At 50.2% G+C, this 25,524-nt stretch overlaps 1 protein-coding gene across 2 annotated transcripts in view; it reads right to left on the bottom strand.

The window, feature by feature from the left end:
* Window positions 1-577: 577 nt before the first annotated feature.
* AXIN1 (axin 1) overlaps window positions 578-25,524 on the bottom strand; it is a 68,020-nt gene continuing 43,073 nt past the window's right edge. Inside the window, exons 3-9 of one of the 2 annotated variants that reach the window (XM_042864278.1) lie at window positions 24,935-25,031; window positions 17,521-17,658; window positions 11,990-12,543; window positions 9,786-9,962; window positions 8,346-8,591; window positions 3,443-3,610; window positions 578-2,498 (exon numbers count right to left, since the gene is read on the bottom strand). In XM_042864278.1, coding sequence (XP_042720212.1) covers window positions 2,372-2,498; window positions 3,443-3,610; window positions 8,346-8,591; window positions 9,786-9,962; window positions 11,990-12,543; window positions 17,521-17,658; window positions 24,935-25,031 — 1,507 coding nt within the window. In that variant the 3' untranslated portion in view covers window positions 578-2,371. The remainder of the gene's footprint in view (window positions 2,499-3,442; window positions 3,611-8,345; window positions 8,592-9,785; window positions 9,963-11,989; window positions 12,544-17,520; window positions 17,659-24,934; window positions 25,032-25,524) is intronic. The other variant, XM_042864279.1, reaches the window with a different exon arrangement.

Genomic DNA, 25,524 nt, shown 5'->3' with positions numbered 1-25,524 from the left:
ATTCCCATGGAGGGGGTGCTGCCTTTGCCTCCCTGTGATGCTGGACCCAACACAGCCTGGGCACGCTGCGATGCTTGTCCTCCTGACCCAGCAGTGTGAGAGCGCTGCAGGCAGCCCTTGTACTGCCCCAGGCATGGGGCTGAGCTGTCAGGGTGTTGGGGACAAAGGAACCACAGAGGGCTTTCGGCTTCATGGCCTCAAGGCCTCCTGCCCCATGCCTGGGCTGCAAGAATGCAGAGCTGCCCCAGGGCTCCAGTCCCAGAAGCTGCTGTCACACCCTGGGAAGGCAGGAGAAGCCCCAGATGGGCTCCAAGCCCTCCTCTAGAGCCTTTCCAATGCCTGGCTCACAGCCTCAGGACCCCCTGGCACTCCCTCAGTCCCCAGCACCGTCCCCTCTCCCTGAGCTGCTGCTCTCCAGCCATAAGCAATGGCTCTGGGATCCCCATGCCCCCCATCCTGTGGGCAGCCCTACCGTGTGCCCGTGGCCAAAGCAGGGCCCTTCTGTCTGCTCCCATTCACCAGTTGTCTCAGCCCGCTCCCACATCTGCTCTGCAGGGAAGGAAAAAAACAGAAGGCATCGGGATGTGGGGTTTTTATTTCATTTTATCCAAGTACCTTTGAAAAGATCATTGTACAAGTCAGAACATGAGGATGCACAGGAGGCATCACCAGGGCTGCACGGCCGCTGGAGGATGCTGCGCTCGGCAAATGTACATATTTACAGGGAACCCCCTGAGAAAAAAAGGGGGAGACGGAAATCCCAGGCATGGTAACAACCTCACCAGACACAACACCATCAGAACTTAAAAAAGAGGGAGGAAAGACGTTCGTAACACTGTTCCCTGGCTGAAAACGATTTTGCTGGACTTCACATAGTGATAGGCAAGTCACAGAACCATGTTTAAAGGCACTCGGTGACGTGTACAAGAGGCTGAGTTGTCCCCACACAGCGCCACTCGGCCCCAGCCCTGCAGGCAGCCGAGTTGGGCCCCAAAATGTGCTGCAGCAGCAGTGGGCAATGGGCACGTGGGTGGGCAGGGTGAGTGCTGACGTGGGACCCCCTAGGAGCTGGCAGTGGGGGCACAGAGGCTGGGTTTGCCCAAGGGCGAGAGCAAAGCTGTGGCTGCTGGGGCACAGAGCATGGGCTGGTGGGGAGGGCAGGGCTGAGGGCAGGTGGAGCTGGGCTCAGTCCCATCTGCATACCCAAGCAGCGACCCCTTACAGTGACTGCAGCACTCAGGGGAGCTGGCCGTTCACAACTCCTTTGCTGCTGGCTTTGGACCACAGTGCCCTCACGCTGCCTCCCCAGAGACACAGAACCGGACAGAAGACACAGGACTCGTAACGTGATGGTTTTTGTCCTCAGACTGGAAGCGTCCAATTGGTTTCCTCCCCACACTACCTCTCTCCTAAGGCAACTCCCCTGACCAAAGTCCAGCCTTGGCACTGGGGGCCTGCACATGGCTGCCAGCCCTCCGTGGGGCTGCAGCACCCTCCAGGAGGCAACGTCTGCCCCAGGAGCAGGCACACGTGGGGGACAAGCACAGGGCATGGGATGCCAGTGCCCAGCCCTGCAGTGCTGAGCAGCAGCTGATCCTCACTGGTGGCCCACAGCCCTGCCCTGGTGGAAGGCACCACGGGAAGCCTGCAGCACCAAGAACTGGCACCCGCCCCCCCTTCCCTTAGGGGTTCACTCGGTCACAAGAAAGCTCAGGAGAAAAACCACCCTACCAGGTCCAGTAGCTGCAACTACCAGGGAGGCGAGAGCCCAGCTCGTTCAGAATGGCTCAGTTGTCTTCAGATTGTGCAGAATTGCAGTGGTGCCCCTCTGGAGTGCAGCAGTGACTTCCACAGCAGCAGGGACAGCAGCTTGTTGGCTGGGTGCATCCCACCCCAGCATTGCTCAGAGCCATACACACCGAGGGGACAGGGAAGGGTGCTGTGAAAGCGAGGACCACACGGAGTTTGACGGATGGCTGTACACTTTGGGTGAGTTCTGCAGTACCTGTATGTTTTACATTTACATAAGAGCACTGTGACATTGGAAATATTTTCCTTTTATTACAATATATCAAAAATATGCAGCTTTAGTAAACAAGTTCATTTTACACTTTCTAATGCACTGTACAATGCTACATTACACTTATATTCGGTATGGAGAGGGAGCCCAGGCTCCCACTGGCAGGTTTGTGGGGTGAAACGACTTCCCATGGCACAGCAGAGCTTGCCCAGGTCCTGGCACAGAGGGGGCTGCGCCCCGGGCTCGCCCAGCACCTCCTGGAGAAGCACCGCCAGCGTCTGCCCCAGACCTTCTCCTCCAGTCCCAGAGTCTTTCACAGTCCTTTCCTCAAAGCCTCTGCAGCCTTGGAGCCTAGTCGATCTTCTCCACCTTCCCGATGATCTTCTCTTCGAAGATGGGCAGGATGGTGTCGTCCTCCCGCACCTCCTCGAAGACCACACCGCAGTCGAACTCGTCGCTCACTTTCTTGAAGTAATACCTGAGAGAGCAGAAACATGGGGACACAGAGGGGTCAACCTGTGTGGGACACCGCAGTGCCACCCAAACACAGGGAGCAGCACTTCCACGGCTGTGAACTCATGAGGAATGGGAGCAGCCACGGCAGACATTGAGGCTGGCATCTGCCCCTGCCCTCTCAGTGACAGCAGTCAGAACTGCACATTGAGGAGCTCAGGCTCTGAATCCCAGCCCGTTCTCAGCTCTCACAAAAGCTGGCTGGAGGTCCTGATGCTGGCAGGGCCCTGGGGTGTTCCTAAGCAGGCTTTCTTCCCCAGGCAGCTCCTACTTGGAGGCGGTGCTTTGCAGAGCTTCCTATCCCACGCCTGGTGCTACAGAATGATGGGCATTTTGGGACTCAGCAGGGCCCAGCCTCCCTGCTCACACTGAAGGAAATTCTGGGAGCCTGAAATGGCTCTGGCAGTTGGGATGTTCCCCACAGCATCGGCAAGCACCGGTTGATGCTGCTCCTCACCAGCCCAGGACATTGTGCAGCCCTGTAGGGCAAGCGACTTCTGTTTGAGGCACAAACTGTGATGCAGAATATTTCTGGTAGAAAACCCAATCTCCCATGCCCTCATAACCTGCCTCTTCAACAGCCAGACCCTCCCAGTCAAACCCAAACATAAGCCTGCTTCCATGAGGCAGGATTACAGACACAAGTATGAGTTCTACCCTTATTTAAAAAGTACATTCCTGGCTCACTTTGGGACTTACTTTTCCAAGAGTGTCCACTGGCAACCAGACATTTCTGCTGTGCTGCCATAACCCTGCAAGGCTGCTGAGAACCCCAGGAGCTCCCCTGACCTACCTCCTTTGCCTTGGCAGGAGCAACAACGCTGCATCCCGCTGGTGGCGGCTGCCAGGGGTTGCTGAGGTTGCTGACAGTATGCTGGCACCACACTGCACGTGGTGAGCAGCCCTTACCTGTAGTTCCCTTTCTTGGTCAGCAGCTCCTTGAACTGTCCCAGTGTCACCACGCGCCCTTTGACGAGGGTGCGGTACGGGATGGGCTCTCCACAGAAGTAGTAAGCAACCACGATGTTCTCACACGGCTGGGATGCACCACTGCCCGGCCTCTTCTGGGGCTTCAACCTGTTGTACGAAATCACAAGCAACATCCTGAGTATCAGCCTTTGGTGCTCGGAACAGGCCCAGCATCATCACCAGCACTGGGTGCTGGTCTGGGTGAGGGGCTGCCCGTGCAGGGGGTGCAGGTCAAGACCTTCCTATACCTGCAGAGAACTGGGGCCTTTCTGTATGGAGGTGCCAAACTAACAGTCAGGAAACACGTTCTACTCTGACCACCTTTCTTGGCGCACACCTGCACACTCAGGCTGGTGGAACAGCTCTTGGGAAGGCTGGATGGAGGCCAGGCTGCAGCTGGGAGGAAGCAGGCACGGGTTCCAGCTCAGCCTCTTCATGCTGCAGAAAAACCCATCCCCAAGGACAGGCTTGGAGGGGTGCCTTTCCTGCAGCACTGGACTCTGAGAGCAGTTGGTAGGGCATGGCAAGGCAGAGCATCACAGGCCCATTGCAGCCAATCGATGTCACCCCTGGTGTGCACCAGCGTGATTGGGCTTCAGGCTTCTGGCTTGCCACCTCGGTACAAGCAGTGCTTCAGTGATGGCTTGCAGGATTTGGTTGGCAGGAGAAGCCTTCATATCCATGAGACAGAAGGAGAAGAAAGTGCCATCCTGCCAGCTAGCAACTGCTGCTTTGAAGCATCTGAAGATCCTGTGTGCAGCTGCGGGGCAGTGGGACGTGCCACACACCGGGCCCTTTGCTGCTCGTCCCATCCTGTCCTGTCCCATCCAAGCAGGGTGGCAAGGCCTGGCTGGGCTGCTGGCTGGATTTTGGAAGGCAGACACCATCCTCAAACCCCCAGTGAGCAGACTTGGAATCTCTCACTCCTTCCTGCCTCTCGGGATGTCGGTCTGCTCCTCGCCTCCAAGCCCACACACTGGCATTTGCTATGGGGTGCCATCACCAGACTGAAAGTGTCAGCCCAGTCCTCGCCTCGTTTTCAGAGTCAGACAGAAGTAGCAACAATAAAAATAAGGGTACTTTGCACTTCTGTGGAGCCTTTCATCTCGGGCACTGTAAATGCTGCACAAACATTTGAGCAGCCTACACAAATGCGTTGCTTGGCATGTGTGGTCTCAGCCAGAGGCTGCCTTCTCTTTCAAAATCACATAAAACAAATTTGGCAGCTTTAAAATTATTTAAAAGGCACACAGGGTAAAAAAAAAAAAAAAAAGATGATTTTGTATTTATATGACTGGAAAGTTGCTATAAAAACTGCATATGCCAAGCACATGAGCTAATGGCAGTTTTGGAAATGGTTGTGACTCTAACCTTTAAATACTGGCGTGAAGTCACAGCACCTTTTTAATGGCATGCCCACATAAACATTGGCATTGCAAACCAAGACCAGTGAAAATTCTGTCACCTCTTTCTAAAGCCATGAGAGGTCTAAAGTTCAGCTGAACAATGCTCCTGGTGCCTGCTCTGACCTGGAGGCCTTTGGACAAACTGCAGCATCCCGAGAGGCGATGGTGCTCCTGGTGCCAGCATGGCTCTTAGCACCCATCCCTGTATCAAAGCACAGGATGCCCTTCAGCTAGAAAAAACATTAAGAAATTGAATCATCCTCGGAAAAAAAAATAATCATGCATTTAAAGGCAAAATGGGTCATAAATTCAGGCAAATTCTGTGCATCCTGCGAGCCAGAAGTTAATTGAAGGGGTTTGGAAAACCTCAAAGTCCCTAAGCTTCTCTTAATGCTGCTGGAAACGAGTCATGACTACGAGAGAGCTGCTGGTGCCCAGGGGAGCTGGCACGGAGGCTGGCGGGGACACGACGACGCGCTGTGCAGCAGCATGGTGCTCAGGCTGCTGGGGGGCAGCTCCTTGGTCACTGGGGGGGTGGGCAGGACTGTTAGAACCAACACCTTGAGCTCCCCAGCTCTGTTAGAAGCCAGAGCAGATCGTGCCAATGGCTGGGAGGCTCCTCCTCCTCCCGCTGTGTAATTTGTGCCTGAAAAGCTGCTTTGGGGTGACCTCAGACCGGCTGCTGTGCTCCTCTGCCCCAGGCTCAGAAAGGGGCTGTGGGGACCCTGTGTCTTCCTGAAAGCATGCGAGGGAGAAAAAGCCTCCTGGCTCTTTCTGACAGGACCCCCAGAGGCCACCAGTGATGGGACAAGAACCAAAAGGTCTGTGTCTCCTTGCGGGAAGGAACATCACCTTTCAGAGCATCACAGAACACACACGCATCCCCAGTTCTCTAGCAAACTGAAGCAGGGATGATAAATAAGAAATCATTGACAACACAATTTTCCAGGCATATCTCTCCTGAGAACATGACAGCACAACCATCTCTGCTGTCATCATCGCCCAGAAACCTCCTGAGACCACTTCTTATCCAGATGGGGCCCTGCTAAGCGCTGCTCCACCGCAGCACGCCTGAGCCCTGCCTCATCTGCACCCACCCCCTGGGTCTGCAGTGTGCCCTCTGCACGAGCACACACAAGTAAGCTCTGTTCCTTCTTCTGGCCTCAGCTCCTTTCACAACGTTTGTCACAAGCAGGAAATGTTACCCAGCAAAGTAAGTGCAGCGCTGACTGCCTTCCTGCACCTCACCCCACTCCTGGAGGTGCCCACAGAGGCCTGAGCTGGGGGCAGGCAGCCCATAGCAGGGGTGGGGGGAGCTGTAAGGTCTCTTCCAACCCAACCACGCTGTGATTCTATGGTTCTATGATCAGCACTAACTCAGCCCGTGTCAGAGCACAGACACAGCCTGGCTGCGATGCTGCCATGCCCGGCACAGGAGAGGTTTGCTCCATCCCAGCCCTGGGGCCGAAGAGCTGTGCAAAGCCTGAAATACAGCCAGCAGATGTTACCTCAGGAGGAGCCCCAGCATCTGGCTCTGGTCCTCTTCCAGGCCTGGCCCAATCAAACTAATTCCAAACCAAGCTCACGCTAACATTTTTGCTGGAGAGTCTAGAAAATTCTTTTGCTGCATGTGAAAATCTTTTCTCTGCAGAGCTGCTACTAATTACTTCTTCCAGCTGCAAACATAAGCACTGCGACAGTGAGCTGCAGAAAATGGCTCAAAAACTGGCTGCACAGGCAAGCAACCACTTGGATAAGGCTCTCCCCCAATGCAACAGGCACAAGAGGTCTGTGTGTCATCCAGCACTGGACATTTAGCTCGCATAGGCTCCCACCAAAAGTCACGCAGCCATCCCAAAGATCAGTGCCCCAGCCCCAAACACTGTGTAACAGGGAGAGAACGGCTTGTTCTCCTGCTAACCACGACAGGAGCTCTCTGAAAAGATGTGAGCTCAGCCATGCCCCAGCTGGAGCACACAGTCCTGCCACAATCCAGAGGAGAGATTTCAGCATCAAGAAATCCTTCACTTCCCAGGGGCTGCATCCATTCTTGCGTGCTACTGAACACGGACACGTCTGCTTTTCATTAGCAGCTCCCCACCAGCAGGCACCACTTCCTGGCTTTCCACACGTCAGGCAGGTCAGTGGGACCCCTGTATCCTCAGGAAAACTGACAGGCCTTGTAAGGAGGCAGCACAAGTGGGAAAGCAGAACAGCCCAGCATGGCTCAGCCTGCTCTCCTGCTGGTCTGGAGGGCACACACTGCAATGCCATGGGCTTTCTACAAAAGCTCCAAGTTGTTATTAAGAGTATTCAAGACTCACGTATAAAGCCCAGGCTGGTGTTTCCCAAGTGTGCATCTGCACCTAGACATTTCTTGGGAAGCTGAATGAATTTAATATGACTGTAAATGACTCCACAAGTAAATCCCATCCAATCACACCAACTGAAAGTTAGATCAAATAGGCCTGGCCCAACCTGACGTGGGAGAGCCCTCTAATTATTAGCTTCCAATCAATGCTCTGACATAGATATGCAGAAGTTTGCTACATGACCATTGCAAGCAAAAATAATTGGAGTTCAGCAATTAGAGGAGCTTGTTCTTTAAATTACACTCGTGTTTCTGAGTGTCAGACTCCAAAGTTTAGTTTTCAGAACTCAGCTATAAGGCAATGAAGCAAGCAATTCCCATTGTGAAAGATTTTTAATGGTCAAAGTGCTTTTAGTTCTTAACAGTAATTATCAAGCACTTTCAAAATGCTTTTCATCTGAGAGCTCTGTGTGCCTTGCAACTGATCTTCCCTGAAAGATAATACGGGAGCAGAAGAATCAGCTCTGCAACAGGCATTGAGCTGAGTCACAGGAAGCTGCAGTGACTTGGCTACAGGCATGCAGAGCACAATACTGCTGCAGCAGTGTGCAGTGCTCCCCCTGAGCTGCCATGAGCCATGAGTGGCCTTTGCTAGAAGACTGAATGAGATGCAGATAAAGAGCAAATATTCTTCTGCACTTAATTTTGCTGTGTTCTGCTGAATTCTGCTACTGCATCAACCAAGAACCCTGCAACTACTGTGTGTGAATGAACTATGAGTGTGCCAGTGAAGATGAGGTGAGTACAGCAAGCTGGAGGCTGACTAGATCTGCAAAGAGAGCTCTTTCCTCATATGCTATTTCTAAACAGGCTCCGCCTGCCCAGGCTCATTCAGAACACTTCTAGACACAAAACACAAGCCCAGGCCTTAAGGCAGCTTGTGGCATTTGCACCACCGTCAGAAGCCATGTCAGAGAGACTGGGGAGACTTTCCTAACTTCTCTGCAGGTGCCTCCACTCAGTTAGTACTGGAAACTGGAGCACAGCACCTCCCATGGCTCCCCAGCCACAGAGCAGCCTCCCCCTTCTCTCCCATGCACGCTCAGACCCTACCTACAGGCCATACCTTTGTTTCAGTGGGAGTTTTCCAGCTCTCTTTTCTTCCTCCTCCAACCTCCTGCGAGCTTCCTCCAGCTGGGTGAGTGGGTTGGGTGCTGGGTTGGGTGGCATGGTAGGATCTTGGATGAAAGGGTGTGAAGGCTGGACAACGTTCCGGAGTTGGGCACTGACCCACGGATGCACTGCAACAGGCCGCTCAATGGAGAGGGGTCGGACCATGTCATGGGACAGCTGCTTCTTAGCACCTGAAGAGCTACACACAGATACAAAGGTTTTACACAGACTGCCCAGTCACTCTGCATACGTGCACATCCAGATGGATGATTGCTTCCTCAGCTGGACACAAGCACTGGGAGGCTCCTTGCAGCACGGCTGTGCTGTGGTTTGTGAGGGAGAGGGGAGCACCACCCAACCCGCTGCACCCCCAGAGAAGGCTTTGGGGCAGTGCAGCACTGCCTTCTCCAGTGTTTTGTTGAGACATTGGGTGAGCAACCCAAGCTTAACACAGAGATCACCAACGTGTTTTAGTGCTGCCATGAAATGCACAACAGAAACAAACCCAGCAAAAGGCAGCTCAATGACAGACCAAATTCACTCAGCAGGATCTGCCACAGGACGCCCTGATGTGCGCTGCCAGGCTGTGAGCCCCTGGTGGGCAGTGGATGTTGCAGCAGTGTGTGCTCATCCCTGCCAGCCCCTGCAGCACTGCCCATGGCTCTGGCACAGCCCCAGCTGCCCGCAGAGCAACCTGTCTCAGCCTCTACTGTGAAACAAGACAAAAAACAACTGTGGTTTCACCAGTAGTCACTAACGCAGTTGCGGCAATGCGGATGAGACCCCAGATCCCTCTTGTCTCTGGCACCATGAAAACATGTCTTTTTCCCTGAGATCGGCTAGGCTGTGATCTGTGCCTGTAGATCTGCTTGATTACAGAGAGATTCTGGACACACCTTTGGCTCTAGAGAGACAAGGTGAGCCCAGAGGATGCTCTCAACAAGCCCAAACGCTGGGCAACTTGTTCTCCTTGCCTGAGCCCTCTTAAGCTGCTAACTCAGGACCAATGGCTCCAGTGCAGCAGGTCCTATGTTTCTATCAACACCGTGCAGGACTAACAACTGTTTATGTACAGCAAGTGCCTAAAGCAAAAATACTGCCTACTGTGTGCCACATTATCCATTTTGTACCCACAGCAGCAATTTGTGAGATTCCTCTGAGGCTTCAACCTTCCCCCACAACCACAGTTCATTATTTAGGAAAGAAAATGAACTTTATGGTTAAAGCCCCCAAGCAATCCTCAATCTCCAAAGGACCTAAACCCTCATGCCTGGTGGATGTTTGTCTTCCCAAGACCTCCAGGAACAAGGCAGACCACCATACAGTCTACACCAGCCTCATGCAGGGGATGCAATAGGACAGCATGAAGACTCCTCACTCTACCAGCCCTTACCCATGGTTTGTTTTCTTATGCCTGCTGATCTCCTTCTCTCCTTCTATGATCCACTGAAGGATCTTCTGGTTTCTCTCCACGTCTTCAGGAGATCCTGGCATCTCATAGTTGGCACCATCACTTTTCCCTGAATCGGTCTTCTTAATATTTCTTTTTGAGAGCAGACTTGCTTTTCCACTGCAAGAACAAAGCTTGAGACATTAGCGCTTTGCCTAAGCCAAACCTTCACAGACAGTGGCAGAGGATGGACACGTCCATCTCAGACAGATTCAGCCCTGCCAGGGTCTGCTTGGCTCTACTACAGTTCAATTGACCGTGCCATGGCTGAGGCCCAGGGCATATCAGGCTCTCTGTCCAGCCACCTGAGAAACAGGGAGTGCATCTGGCAGATGAGCCGTGGCAATGCAGCAAAAAGCCCAGCAGATCTCCTGCCACATGAAGGATTGTGCTCAACCCTCAGCTCTCTGCTCCAACATGGTCAGTAGGCTCAGAGCACAAAGCTCTGCAATCCACTGGCTGCCTCTCCATGTCAGACCACTGCTCTTACCCTGAGCTCTTCCTGTTCCATCCCCACACCTGCTTACTGGTTCACTAGCACCCCAAACCCTACCCTGCCATTCTGCCATGCCAACAACTTGCTTCTCACCACCACTTGAACTGAGGTTTCATATCGTGGTAAAACTTTTTTTTAATGCAGGCAGCCTTCTGCAGGCTGTCACCTACCTGGGCAATGCAGCCACATCAGACTGCAGCTAGACTGAAAGCAGGCAGTTACAGACAGGCCCTGGCTATGTTTATGGCTACAGCACATCATTACAGTTATCCTATCCCTCCTTGGCAATGTGCTGCCCATTTGCCCAGTGGTGCAGCCAGGCAGCTACATGCTCGTGGGGCTGCACAGAGCTGGCCTGTCATTGCCACAGCCAGCAGCTTTACTGGACACCCCCGCATCCTGATCACCCACCTGCATTACCCTACTTCTGTGTGCTCATTAGCATTGACAGAAGAAAAGAACAAGACTGTTCACGTGCAAACTCTTCCCTTACGAAGGTCCTACCCTGGGGACAGTCAGGAACTGGGAGTTTGTGCTAGAGAAAGGACAGCTCTGACGTGCCCTCTGACATTTCCTTTAAGCATATGTTGCAGACAATGCTAGAGAGAAGTTCTGTACTTAGATGGGGCTTTGGTCGATCCAGCATGGCCACATGCATGCTTTGTGGAAGCAACCAAGCCATATCTTAGCTCTGTTACTATGGAAAAAGGGCAGACGTGGGGGCCCTTCTTCCCAATCTGCCTGGAAAGCAGCTTTCTTCAGCTGCCCCTATGCTTTGCCTCCCTCCTCCCACCCCAGTAAGTTGTTCCTACACATTGATCTAGCTGCCTGCTTTCACTAAACATCCTACCCCTGGTACACTGAAAAGACTTGCCCCCAAATAACACCTCAAGGAGCTAGCGAGCTCTCCACTCCAGTTACTCCACACTTACAATCAGCATTCATTATTCAAGGTAGCCCTGAGCCTCACCTTTGCAATAATTCAAACACAGGACTAGCAAAACCTGCTGCTGTAGAGAATGAGTTTCGCCTTCTCTCAGCACACAGACAGAAGATGGAGGAACTGGGTGGTGGATGAAAAACTGAACACAAGCAGTGCACTCTGCAGCCCAGAAAGCCAGCTGAATCCTGGGCTGCATCTAAAGAAGCCCTGTCAGGAAGAATGCCCCCTTGGGACAGCAGGCCACAGCAGCACCAGAGCATCCACTGCTTAGTCAGGAAGAAAAAGGAAAGCTTCTGGTGAATAGAACAAGTCTTGCAAAAAGTTGGACCTTTTTGTTCTCTCATAAACAGCTTAAGAACCTGGTTTCTGTTATCCAGACCCTAAGACACAGTCCTACCCTTACCATCTCCCAAAGCACAGGGAAGCCCCAGCACCTCTGCTGCTTTAAGGAGCAGAAGTGCTACCTTATAACCAAGGCCATTAAAAATCCTAGTTAGACAATTTCATCACCAGGCCACAGAGATTTATAAGTGCTATTAGAAGCATATTCATTTCTCAAAGGAAGCGCAGTGGGAGGCCCTTAAGCCACGTTCTACAAGAAAATATGGCCCAGTCAGCCTGTGCCACTGCTGTGCAAGAGCCCATATATGAAACACATCCTACAGAAGCTCCAGCTCTGGGATTCCCCCAGGTGCTGATCTGACTCACCTGTAGCCTAAAGAGTCCATGGGGACAGGGGCCATGCCCAAGTTTTCAGAGTAGTTTCTTGACTTTGTTGCATAGTTATGTGAATCTACATTCCAAGCAAAGCTGTTCTGCACTCTCTGCGTGGCCTCGGCCTCAATTTGCTCTTTTGGTTTCATCATGCTGTGGTGATGGATGTGGTGGTAGACATGTTTATGGTGGTATAAGTTAGCTGGATCCAGTTTCATTCCTGATTTCGTGGTGTGTTTGCCGTGCCCTGGAGGAATTGTTCCAAGTGTCCCTGACAGCTTTCCTAAGTGGCCGCTTTCTGGAGATCGTGGCTTGGGAGAGTGGCGGCCGGGGCCTGGAGACTGACAGCCTGGTGTCTTCATCACACGCTGCACGTGTTCGTCCAGGATGCTTTCTGGGTTTTCTTCATGTGCATCTCTCATCTGCATCCCAGCACAGCCCATCTCAGAGTAGCGAGGGGCAAAGTGATGAAAGGGTTGGGCGGAAGGCATCTTGTGGCTAATGATTGAAGGACCAGAAGAGATATCTGCATCCTCGCCTTCTTCTTCCTGCGAGAAACAAGAGGACAATTATAAAGGTGGCAGAAGAGGTCTCTGGGGTCTTCCTGCTCACAGCACGACTGTTACCAACACTCGGATGGGTCACCCTTGGCTTTGGCCAGCCAAGTCGTGAAAATCTTCAACGTAGAGATGCTCCCCTCTTTGGAGCCCTGTCCCAGGCTGTGCCACCTTCCTACAGAAAGCTCCCTAACACACACCTGAGCTGCCCTGTCTCCGAGCTGCCACACCAGCTCCATCCCTGCCTGCTGGGACACCATCAGCGGGGTTCACAGCATCCAGGGTGAGCCAGGCGACCGCTCACACAGCCCACACATCAGAGCCACGCACGGCTGCAGCTACGTGCAACAACTTGATCGGATTTGTGAGCAGGCAGAATCTTACCAAACAGCTCCGCAGGTTCCTCGAAGACGGCTCTGTAACAACCAGCAGCAGATCACACCTCACCACACACAAAGCTCACCAGATGAAGCACAAAGTTGCACCACATGCAGCAAGTCAGGAGGTATCACGGGCTTTCCTTGCCCGAGTGACTTTCACAAAGCAAGGCAATCAGTGGGCTTGTAACAGGAGTGTGCAACTGGAAGTCGACAGCAGCGTGAACAGTTTTGAAAATCAAACCCTGCTTTCTCCCAGGCATGCTGACACTGCAGCAAAACCCTCCACGCAGATAAAGAAATGGCTGGAACTGCCTGCTTGCTCTCGAGACCCACAGCAGCCTCGGACATGCTGTTGTTAGTGGCTCTTACAGCTGTGCCAGGAAGAATAAAACTCCTCCGTGCTGACAGCCACAATTTTGATGCTGACAAACTATTTTATGCTCCAACATAAACTCAAATATTTATGAAGTTTCTTTATTGGAAAACAGGATTCTTATTTTTTAAAATTACATAAGTAGGATTCCAGCAAGCGCTTTAATCCCACTCTCTTTTCTTCCTTTGGTGCAGAAAAGAAATCGTTTGCAGCATGTGGTATCTCTGCCCTGCCAGACAAGTGCATCTGCTGGAAAACACTGCCTCCCACCAGCTCTGCCTGTCGGATGTCCCCATCCATCACTTGCTATTCAGCTTCAAAGTCTCAGCTGCCAACCACAGGGCGAGAAAGCAAATAACAGACTTCCTCCCCACGTCACACCTGGGGGTTCAGAACTCAACCAAGGACAATGGCAGCCTTTGAAAGCACCAAAGACGTGGGTGCCTGCTGTGCCCTCTGCCAGCAGCTCCTCCAGGGGGCCACGCCGCTGCAGAGCAGCACGGTGAGCACAGAGCGAGTAGGAGCAGCCTGAGGAAGGCTGCCCAGAGCAAAACCATGCCACAAATGGAGTCCCAACGGATGAATCAGGTGTGGAGCATGGCAGAGAACTGCAAATGTTTTCTCTTTACATTCCCCTCTCTCGCTGCAATATGAACCTACTTCAAAAGTTGTTCAGAACTGTCTCAGCACGTAGCGGGGATCAGAACGGGCTGTTGTGCAAACACCTCAGAACAAGGCTGATCCCACAGCATAGCAGTCCTGGTACAGTGACTCAGATGACAGCAGGTCACTCTGCAGATCTGGAGCTCAGGCTGACATGATTCCCACTTCCACAGGAGATACACTACTTTCTCACTAACTGCTCTTAAAATCTTTACGAGCACCTTTCATCTCCAGTGACAACACTGCAGCCTGCAAAACCCCATCTCTGCACAGCTGGCTCAGGTACAAGACAGAATGGAATATGCACAGCCTAAACCCATAACGCTGGGTTAAATGACTATGAGCAGGTTATGATAACCCAGTGACACGCTCATCACTTTGGAGGCTTTTAGGGCTGGTACCTATGTTGTTCTGCTTAAGGACTGAGGTCAGGGTGGGCTAAGGGAAGGGGAAGGATGCATTGTCTCACTCTCTTTGGCCTGTCTCAGCTCATCTGTGTTACCAAGCTCTGGGGGAAGTTGGCTTCCTCACCCCAGCATTGGGTTTGGCCTTGCATGGAGCAGGGAACCCACAGTTATGAGAAGGGCAGGTAAGCAGGGATGGAGGCTGCCTGGCTCAAGCCGTCCTCTCTACTAGAGCAGAGCAGAGGCTGAAGGCGCAAGTCGAGGCTGCAGATACCACTGTGCTGAGTTTACAGTGAAAGCAATGACACAGTGCACAAAGCTGGACACAATTCAAGCTGGAGATGTAATGCAGGATCTTGGCTAGTGCTGTGCAACATGCACAAATCCTGGTGCATGGTGAAGACAACAGCACTTCCACACTGCCCTGCGTGACAGATCCCTACCTGCCCAGCAAATCCAGAAATCAAGAGCTTGCAAATTGCCTCATACAACACACAAGTCAGCCCCTTACCTGGCACTTCTGGGCCTGCTGCACACAAACCTGAGGAACCAGGAGGATCAGCCTTCGATCCCGCCCAAGGCTGTGCCTACAGGTCTCCGCAGCCGCCTGCAGCCCACGCCGCGGGTGGCACAGCCGCTAGGTGGTGCTTGGGGGACGCGGTACAGGCAGGCACGTCCTCCGCCAGCTCGCACAGCCAGCGACAGTTAGATGGATGCTTCGACTTCACTGACGGCCTGCTGAGCTATTTTTACTCTGCAGCCCAGCCTGCGCCCTTCCCTTTGAACCGAGAGGCTGAACAGGCACTGCTGCGCTACGGATAAACGGTATCTCGCTTTAACCCCACACCTCCTCCCAGTCCCACTACAGCTCACCTAGCACAGGAGTGCAGTTACATCTTCAAGCAAACCATTTTCCTCTCTACTCAGACAACGTTTTACACTCAAATACTGAGCATCTCAACAACAGTTTTGCTCCTCCTGCACCTGGCTCATTTGAAACTCACTGGGTTTGGAGGCAGTCCTGCAGCTACCATTCAGCTGAGAGATTAACAAGGCAGCATGCACATCCTCCCATCACCTCCTATACTGCTCAACATAATTAATGAATTCAGAGCTTTTAGGTTTGTTTTTTTTTTTTTATTCAGCAGAAGTCATCTGCTTCTCTACCAGGTATCTCTTTCAGATGTTACTGTGCTTTGAAAGGGAACCTGCAGGCAGCCCAGTATGGGGGGAAAAATCCCTTTTTTGAAGCTTTTGCACAATATTTCCAGCTTCTCTGCTAAGCTGATAACTGCCCAGTGTGAGTAATGTTGTATGGTTTTCGCTGTGCTACTGTGCAATGAGCCATGCAGAACCAGTAAGAGGTCACCCTGCAGTCTTGGTGTTCAGGACACACAGAAAACAACCCTGTGATCTATGAGGACCCAAGCTCTCCTCTTGCTGATTCCAGCAGCTCTTGCACCTCAAGTACTGACCTAAAAAAGCTACAGTTGCTTACTCTGAGCTTTTCCTGAATAGCTAATGCTAAATGCCAGCCAGTCAATGAAATATACTCTGTAGACAGCAAAGAGGTTTAATACATAGCAATAGCGGGAGGCTGGGGCTTCAAAATAGATTAAGTTACACAAAAATATGTTTAGACAGACTTATGTTTATTCTCTGGCACAGTTATTTGCTGATTTTATGGTATTGCTACTGGCAGCTTCTTCAGGGTGGTAGGGCTAATGGAGCTGGGCACTGCTGGGGGCAGCTGTATAGCCATGGGAGCAGGAGGAGGAGGACTATGAATGGAAATGCTGCTGGTTGCACTGGCTTTGTCAGAAAGCAGTAGGTATGGAGAAGAAAACAGACTAATTCCTGAAGAGCAGGAATCTAATGACAAAACAGCACCTTGCTGGCCTTTTTCTGGCTGGATGCTGAAAACAGCAGTGCTGTGAGTTTGATGGACAATGCTTGGCACTGAAATGCTGCTCAGAGGTTACTCTGCATCCTCACTTCATACAACAGAAATACATATGTGATTTAAATCAAGACTACAGCCCTATAGTGCCTTTTCTGTTTAGAGAGATACTAGATTAACTTCAAAAATATTGATGAATATTTAAAAATAATGAGCTTGAAGGGTCCACCCTGGAGCCACAGGCACTCAGCTTCTCTAAAAGCACAGAGCTAGCTGAGATAGACAGGAACACCTCTGCTTTGAGGGAGAGCTGCAGGTTGCACAGCACACAGCCTTCGCCTCAGGGCTACAGCAGCTATTAACTGTGGAGACCCGTAACTTCTTCCCATAGGGCTGTAGTCATATGACATTTGTGATGCTCAGAAACACTACGATGTCCTCTGAAAAGCCTCCTGTGTCTCCAGCACAAGATAAGCACTTACCTGTGAGATGCAGTACATCAGACAAAAGATAAGGTGTCAATACTGCTGAACAGGGTGTCTCACAATTGGACCCCCAATAACTCCTTGTGGAGTTTGTTGAGGAACTAAAAGCTTTTGGTTCATCTGCCAAATACTCAGGCTTTGAAGGGCCCATCAGTACCAGGGCTTCCAGCACACAGTGCCACGGCTGGGCTTCCCCAGCCACCCCGTGGAGTCCCTGCATTTCTCTGCCCAAGAGAGGATCTCTGGATGCCACACCTGATGTAGGGATGTGCTTACTAGGTACTGATGGACAGAAGGCTTTCACAGTTGGTAGAAGCAGACTAAAGGCACACACAAACAACTGCAAGTGTGACAAAATCTGCCACCTGTTTGCCCAAAGAAGGGGAAATAACACAAAACCCCAAAGCTCTAGGTGAATCCTTGTTATGTAGTGTCATCCTCACATGAAAGGGATGGTTTACAAAGTCTGTGATGGACAGGACAGTGAGGGTGCCAAAGACAGTGGAGAGCACCCACAGTCCCTAAGGTGACAGAAGTGGGCAGTGCTGTGCCACGCCTGGTGTCTGACAGCAGGGAGCATCTCACAGAGCCCTGCACATGGCACACAGCTCCATGAAGCTCCTGCGGTGACAGGGAGCCTGCAGGACCCCATGCAGTGACAAATGGGGTCACCCAGGTTGCTTTCATGGCAGCTGAAAAATTCCTGTGCTGTGCAGTAAGCAAATGTCCCCGGGTTGGCACAAGAGGCAAGGAGATTACTGACCGCTCGCACACGCTTAAGGCGCTCCTCCAATTTCTCCTCTGCTTCACGTTCCTTCTGTACTTCTTCCAAACGATTGATCAGTTCTGCAGCAAACTTTTCTGGTTCAACATGGATATCCTTTGGCATTCGATATGTACGCTGGAGGGAAGACACACCAGGGTTAGCAAAAGGTGCAAGAAAATCACACATTTATTGTGGAGGCACAAATAACTGGAAATGCCAATTGTCCCACTGGGCCCACGGAAGACAAGCTGGCAGAAACAGGGGTGAGGCTTGGGACAGACCAGATGGAAGCCCATGAGCCCCCTGTCTGGTACCAGCTCCATATACCCCCATACATAGGAAAAGGTATCCTAGAGCCAAAAGCAGCAAGCTCTTATGGCATCAGATTCCATTTAGGGACATATGCACATGATAATCCTCAACATTAAAAAAGGTCAACATGAATATCCTGATCTCAAATGATGGGAAAAGGACAAACAGACAAACCTGTAAAAAAATCATTACTGTAGTGATGTTTTCATTTGGACAGAAAGGAGAACTCCAGGGTGTACACTTAGCTTACTGCAGGTGGACCAGCATAAGACTTAAATCCAGCTGCTTTCAAGAAATCCTACTTTTCTTCACCTTCCAGGCACAGCTTCTGCTAAAACCTACCAGCCACAGAAGGCCACTGTTCTGTAAAGCATCCTCTCTTACCAGAACCCAGAAGAACGCATGATTCCATCTCATCTCTTCAGAGCTGGGCAATGACTGCTTGCTTTATCAACAACCTCACAAGCACAGAGATACCACTTTTCTGTCTGCCCTGTGTGAACTAATGAATAAACTTCAAGGGCACTCTCAGTTCCTTATGTTGAGTTACCCTGTGCCTAAATTCCTGAGCTCTGGGATAAGGAGCCTGTGTAGCAAAGTATCAAGCTGACAGCCATTGCATTTTTCCCCTCATTTTCATCCCTTATGCATTATTTTGCTACTCTGCTAGTAGAGGGAATGACAGCAGAGAAAAAACAATAATGTGGAGGAAAAATAGATGAAAAATTCAACATTATAAAAACTTGCAATTGAATACTTCAGCACCAACATCTGAGAAATACACGCTTGGCAGGATCAGAGATAAAACGAAATATGGATATACAAGAAAACTCACACCAAAAAATGCAGCACCAGAAACAGATATCAAGCTTGGAGTCCTTAAAAGAGGATTAGAGACCACCCAAATTTACCCTGAGCCAGCATGAGGACCAGGGCAGGAGGCTAAAATACTGCTTTGCCTCAGAACTAACAAAGCATGCAAATCCTTGTTTTCCTCTCTGCCAACTGTTGAATGGAAAGCAAGGGGAAGAAAAGTAAGGGCAACGAGGGTCCTGCTTACTGCACTGTGAAGCTGGGGGTGTCTTCTGTGACACTCAGGTTCCAAGTTGCAATTTAAAGCACTAATTTTTTTGTTCACCGTGATCAAAACTCAGTCAACCCTGCCACCAAATCTGTTTCCACGCTTACTGCTATCAACAAGTGCAAGGGCAACGCACGGCTTCCCTCTGGAGGGACAGAAAGCTCAAGTTCTAGCATCTGGACCTTGTGTAGTACAGAAATGTGCCTGAATCACACATAATCACAGTGCTAGGACCTGACAGGGAGAGTCCCTTCCCTGTTATTCAGTGGGGAGCTGTCAGGACCCAAGTGATGCTTCCCCATTCCTCAATACCTGAGGAAGCACTGGCTAAGGGAGCCTGCTTCCATCAGACGGTGAGCCCCAAACCATGCAGCCCACCTATCTCAGGTGCTATCACCAGCAGCTCCCCGTGAGGGAAACCTTTCTCCCACCTGACAAGTCACAGTGACTGTTCATTCCCTCCTGCCACCTCAGACACAGCAGCTCTCACTGTGGCTGTCTGTAGGATGGCAGCAGCAAGCCCTGCTCCGTTAGAAGCACGTCAGAAGCAGCAGCTTCCACAGAAAAGCAGAACCAGGAAAGAATCTCCCTTGATTTTCATAGCCTTTGATGCAATGCAATACCCCAAAATAAAATCTCTCCTGAGCACAGACTGCTGCAGCACTGGGTGCATAGGTTGAATTCTGCTAACCTGTGTGTTTGAGTCTTGGTGAAATAAGGTCCAGGCCCAGCAATGCTTAAGGAGCACAGCTCCAACTCATTATAATGAGTATCTGAAGACATTCAAGGTCACTAGTTTATCCAGGGAGCTTGAGAAAGGACCACTTTGGTATTTTATGTCATGCTTCAGCACATTTATCCACATTCTCTCAAAGCCTGGAAGGGACTGAACGAAAATAATTGTGTCTAAGAACCTTTACAGTGAACTTTTTTTCCTTTCTCTTTGATAAACTGCTGTATCTGCAAAACACACTACCTTGTCCTGCAGGCTTTCACTCAGCACAACAGCTCATGGAGGTCCCACATCAGCTTAGGTGATGTGAAGGATGCAGTCCCCACCAGGCAGCTGCCCTTGCCCCTCTCCACCCAAGTTTAATTTACCTGAAATAAACCTCACTTCACTATGAAGCGCACGCCATGTGCCAATGTTGTTCTAGTAGGCACCCATCATGGTGACCTGCAGAAAGCCAGCAAGCAGTATGATGCTCTGAACATTCCCATGGCTCTGCTTTTATTCCTAACTCAAACGATGAGCTAATCAGACGTCCCCCAAAACCAACAGTATTGGGAAAAAATAAATGCAAATTCCCTGTGCTGAAACAATACGGATCACAGCTGAGGACTCTGTCTCCTTGGACAGCAGGCATACACTGCATTGATCTGCTTCAAAAGCCTTACCACAACAAAGGATCTGAAACTTTTATCAAGCAACAGGCCTGACTTGGGAAAGGAGACACGCTCCTCTCCATGAAAACCCAGCCAGGCTGAGCCTGTGCCTGCAGGAGGACCCACTGGAGCCTCAGGACTTTGAACCTGCCTCTGTCTCCCCGTAAGCACACAGAGCCCTGCCCAGGGAGCCATAAATAAGCTCTTTATTGTTCTAAAATCAGAAGGACTCCAAATGCCTTTGTTCCAAGTAAAGGGTGCAGCATTCTCCAAGAGCTGGCTGCTCCAACACCCGCTGTTTTTGGAGGATACAGCCCTCCAGTCTGGACCAGAATAAGATCTCTGGCCATTTTGGGTCAACAATCCAGAAAGGAAGCAGTTCTTTTTAAACAACTTTGTTTTATCTAATGCTTTATTTAATTGTCTATCTATTTTTATTTAATGCCACTAGTTCAGATGAGGTCTGTCCCGAACCAAACCACGCTGAGCTGGGGAGGTTACAGAGAACAATGGCTGGGAGGCTGAATGCCAGATGGGCTGGCAAGAAAGAAATAGCTTGAATTGTTCTGGATGAAGGAATCTTTCCTAGTGACAGCTGTCAGGGAGGATTTCTTGGGGCACCTATCATCAGAACATTGTCCTTTATCCCTGACACACCAACTGTCTGCAGCTCCGGTATCTTTGGGAAGAATCAGCAGAACACAGGAGGTACAGAAGCTCTCCAGTAGCCCCAGTTAGCACCTGCTGTCACATTGCCTCCATCTTTTCTTGGAGCTGATGGAGTAGGAGCTACACAGATTCTGCTCCTTGAGACTGAGGCAGGTCTTGGCTTCTGATGGATTTCCCATTCTCAAACTGCGGTTTCAGGACCACGTTGTGCATCTGAACACAAAGGCATCTGAAATGTACACCCACACCAGTTCTGTCTAGTTATACCTCATAGAGTGAAGTTGAACAGAATCTCAGGCAAGGAACCACACATTCATCTACAAAGTTAGAAGCCAGGACCTCTAATGTTGTGTGCTCTTTGTCATTACTCTGCCCTCCCTCACTCCTTCCTCCCTGCTGAGTTTTTGCCATCTCTTCAGCCTCATCACAGGGGCACTGGCTTTACTGTAATCTACATATGAAAAAGCTGAAAGGGAAGAATCTCACTGGGGCTTGCAGGTTTCCCCTTGGGAAGAATAAAATTCAATTGCACTGAGATGAAATAATTTTTCCACTGTCATCACTGGGGAGAGGTCTTTAATCAGGGGAGAGATCTGACTAGGCCATAAAATTCAGTGATGGTAAATCTTGAATTTTGTTATACAGGCTTGATGCCACTGTGATGCTCAAGTCGCCAGTGTTTGATCAAAAGTCAGCTTTGGAGATGAAACAGAGATGGCTGGCTAGAGAACTCAAGAAGGCAGGAGCTTCTGAATCCCTGTGTTTCCCAGTTCAATGTACTGCACTGTGATGTGTTCTTAAAGGACAAAAGGTCCCTACCAGAAACATTTGTGGCAGAGCTTATGAATAGCTGGATTTCAGCATCTACTCCAGCATCACCTCTGGGCGTGAAACACCGAAGGGTGCTTCCCTTTTCCTCTTTTTGCAGGGCAATACTGCAATGTGCTGCAGCTTCCTTGATTGTGGGGCAGGACAGGAAAGCTCCCACCAGATGAACAATCTAGAGCAAGAACATTGCAAACTGGTTTACCTGCGCAGGAAAACAAACAAAAAAAGGAATCCCAAATCTTTATGCTTGAGGTTGGATTCTCCTGACTTTGCCCAGGAGAAAAGGCTATCTACCACCCTGACCAGGGAACTGATGAATGCCAGAGCCAGGGTAAATACAGTACAGCAGCACAGGAAAGACTCTGTGTTCTCTGGGCTTTTACCCCTCTTCCTCTGGCACCTTGCCTGACTTTTTCTTCCTTGCTGCTCCAAGACTTTGCTCAAATCCAAGAGCAAGGAGGAAAAACCACAAGAAAAGCAACATGCGCCCACTGTGCAATAGGTTCCTGGGAGAGGCACAAAGCAAAGGTCTTGCTAGAAACCCTCACCCACTGCATTCCTGGGCAGAGAGTCATTTCAGAAAACACAGCTTTTCCAAACTTTGAGTGTTTTTAAGTACGGAATATGAAGAACACAGCCATCCACTCACTAAGATCTCCAGCTGCGCAGGGAGGAATCCTACATGACTAACACATGTCTTCTCTGTTCGGAGGCCGCATGGCTGCAGGCAATCTCCTATGAACAACAGTTTATAGCTTCTAGACCTACGCAGTATGCTGCTATTAAAAGCAATATTAAGTCCGTTCAGAATTTTGCATAACAGCCCCATAACTCATTTGAAAAGGAACAGTAAGGTCTCTGACTGACTTCTAAAATGACTTTCTGGAGGTTCTCTACCATCAGCAGGAAAACATGACATGCATTCTGCAAGCAGATTCTGCAGTATGGATTCTCGCTATACTGGTTAGATAGAGTCCATACAGACCTTCACCCAAAGACTACAATTTAGTCACTGCCTCATGCCTGAAATCTTGCTAACCCCCAGGTCCAGGCAGCTCATAGAGTCTGCTCAGCCATGGGCTGCACGATATCCTAACCGCTGGGTTTAGAAAGCAACATTTGAAGAAACATTTGCATGGCTCTTTGCTAATTGGCCACGTTTAATTCAATAAACTTGCTGTTAGAGGTATTTTAAAACACCAACTTCATAACATTTCACTGGTGTTGTCAAAACATATTGTCTAATTACCATCTCCTTTCTTGGCTGATTGATAAGCGAGGGCAGAGCAGCGCCTCTCTGAAGTCAATGCCAATTCCATGTCAGTAATTGGCTGGCAGGAGGTGCCAGAGTGTCTGAACTAAACTTTCCTTCCCTGCAGAAAGACTAGAACTGACTTGACTTCTCAGTCCTCCGCTCCCATATAAATATGCACCAAGATGCTTTTTTCCCTGGGACTTAAAATTACAGCACAGAATCTAATGGGAACACCGAATGTTTCACAGAGAAATCCTTGTGAAGCGTATGTATGTACTTTAGAAGGAATATGTAATTCTAGAAGAGCGTGCAGATAAGTAGGATAATATATAAATTTATAAGCAGCAGGTGGCCAATTTAAACCTTGTTTTCCCCCTCCTCCCCTTTTAACTGGTTCCCAAAAAGGTCGATAAAATTTAATGCTAAGTAAAACTAATTAGCCTGCAAGGAACTGCTGCTGGAATGACACTTATTCATTTTAACAAAAGAAATGTTTGGCAGATGGAAGTTCATTAAAGCACAGCTCACTATACATATTTAATGCTCCATACTCCGAGCTTATAACCTGCAGTTCATTGAGGCACTGCCAGTGCACACATCAACAGAAAGCCACTATTATTTTTATCCAAAAGGTAAAGCTGCTGACAAGCTTTGTAGTCAGGGAATATTCACTCAGTAGTTCCCACTGTTCAGTAACAGCAACAACAACAACAACAAAAATAAAGGCCGAGCTTTCAAACTTCCACTCTAACAAAGCAATGCTTACAGTAAAAATGGCATCAAGTGAAAGAAAGAGGCACCCAGCCAGCCTTTTCAAGAGGGGCCACACTGCGAGAGCAGCTGAGTGAAAGGAGAGGTGGCTGAGCAAGGATGGCTGGTGAGCGCCCACAGCCAGGGCTCCTATTGTCAGCCCACTGATCAAAGCACAGGAGACCCTCTTAAATATACGGAAAATAATCTAATTTTAAAGAGAAAGAAAAAAACAACAAAGAGTGGTGTTTTCTCTTTTTTTTTTTTTCCCCCTTTTTCTAATCAGATTAAAACAAGGGTGTCTTTCTGCTTGCGCGGGCTTTGAGCAAGCAGGATGAGAACAGCTGTGTTAAGTTTGAAGGCACTTCTGGAGAAAGCAGATGGAGAGCTTTCTTTTTTTCCCCTCCAATTTGTTTTGTGCTGGAGTCCAGCTGTCCAAAGGGGAAAGAAGCACCTTTATTCCCTGCTAAATATTAAATGTCACCTGTAACTTCTCACAGAAAGAAAATAATAAGCAGAGCTGCAGATGGTGCTGCAGAGCCCTAACAGTTATTCTCATCTTCCTAAAGCTGTTGCTTACCTGAAATAACTGGGGATCTTATTTACAGCTGAACCTTCCTTGCTTCCCCACCCTGCACTGCCAGGCAGGCTTTGCAGAGACCTCGAGAGCATCTCAGGGCTCCCTTTTGCTGCCCATTGCAAAATTATTGCTTGGAATTCCTTCATTTTTCCCCAGCTGACCTTGGCTGAGAGCTGCATCAGCCTTCGTGCCCTGCAGCATCCTCTACCTCCCAGTCATTCCCAGCTCTCCCAGAGTCATGCCAACTCCCTGCAAGCAGCCACCCCAGCCTGCCTGTGCTTCCATTCTTCTCCTGGAGAAACAACTGACTGCAGACAGAGCTCTATGAAAAATTTTGTGTTTTGGGTACCCCTGGATGGCTGAGTTTGGCAGAAGGCTACCAAACCTTCTCTCCCCTCCCACACTGCTTTTCATCACCACGATTTCCATTCCCAAATGAGTGCAGTGCGACAGAAGGTTAAACTGACACTTGAGCAAGCAGAGCAATGCAAGCTAGAGATCTCACATATTTTGCATATTTACCTCTGCAGAAGGAGACAGAGCTACTTACAGGAATGTGAGGTAGTGGCACACGTCCATTTGCTTTGGCACTTTCCTGCATCTCTCTGCGATGCTGTTTCCGGAGTCTGTACGGTGGGATCCCATCTCTGCCAGAACAAAGCAACAACATGCCCTGCTTTAGTGCCTTTCATGAGCTGGTCTTCATCATGCAGTATTCACTAAAGCCCTGCTGCCACGGAATGGCAGGTAGGAAACTTCTTATGCTTGAGGAAGGGCAGGTGAAGGAGGGCTTGAGGGATAGTGCTGGGGACTCGGGTAGCACTTGCCAGGAGCAGAGCAAGGCAGGACTCCCGGATGAGTGCAGGGCTCCTGCAAGCACTGCCATGGGCAGCAGGCAGGAGGAGGACCTGGACTGCATCCTGGCACCTTTATAGTTGGCTCCTTACTATGAGAGAGGTGGTGGCCTGCAGCTGTGCTGGTGAAGCTCAGGTTAGGTATTAGGAATCATTCCTTCTCAGAAAGAGGTGATGCAGTGGCACTGCTGCCCAGGGAGGTGGGGAAGTCACCGTGCATGGAGGTGTTCCAGAACTGTGGGGATGTGGCACTGAGCACGTGATCAATGGGCACGGTGGGGTTGGA

This window comes from Lagopus leucura, unplaced genomic scaffold (assembly GCF_019238085.1).
Source record: "Lagopus leucura isolate 7727_CA_CO unplaced genomic scaffold, USGS_WTPT01 Super-Scaffold_760, whole genome shotgun sequence".
NCBI lineage: Eukaryota > Metazoa > Chordata > Aves > Galliformes > Phasianidae > Lagopus > Lagopus leucura.
The sequence above is the reverse complement of the archived record's forward strand: the minus strand, read 5'-3'. Positions and strand labels throughout refer to the sequence as shown.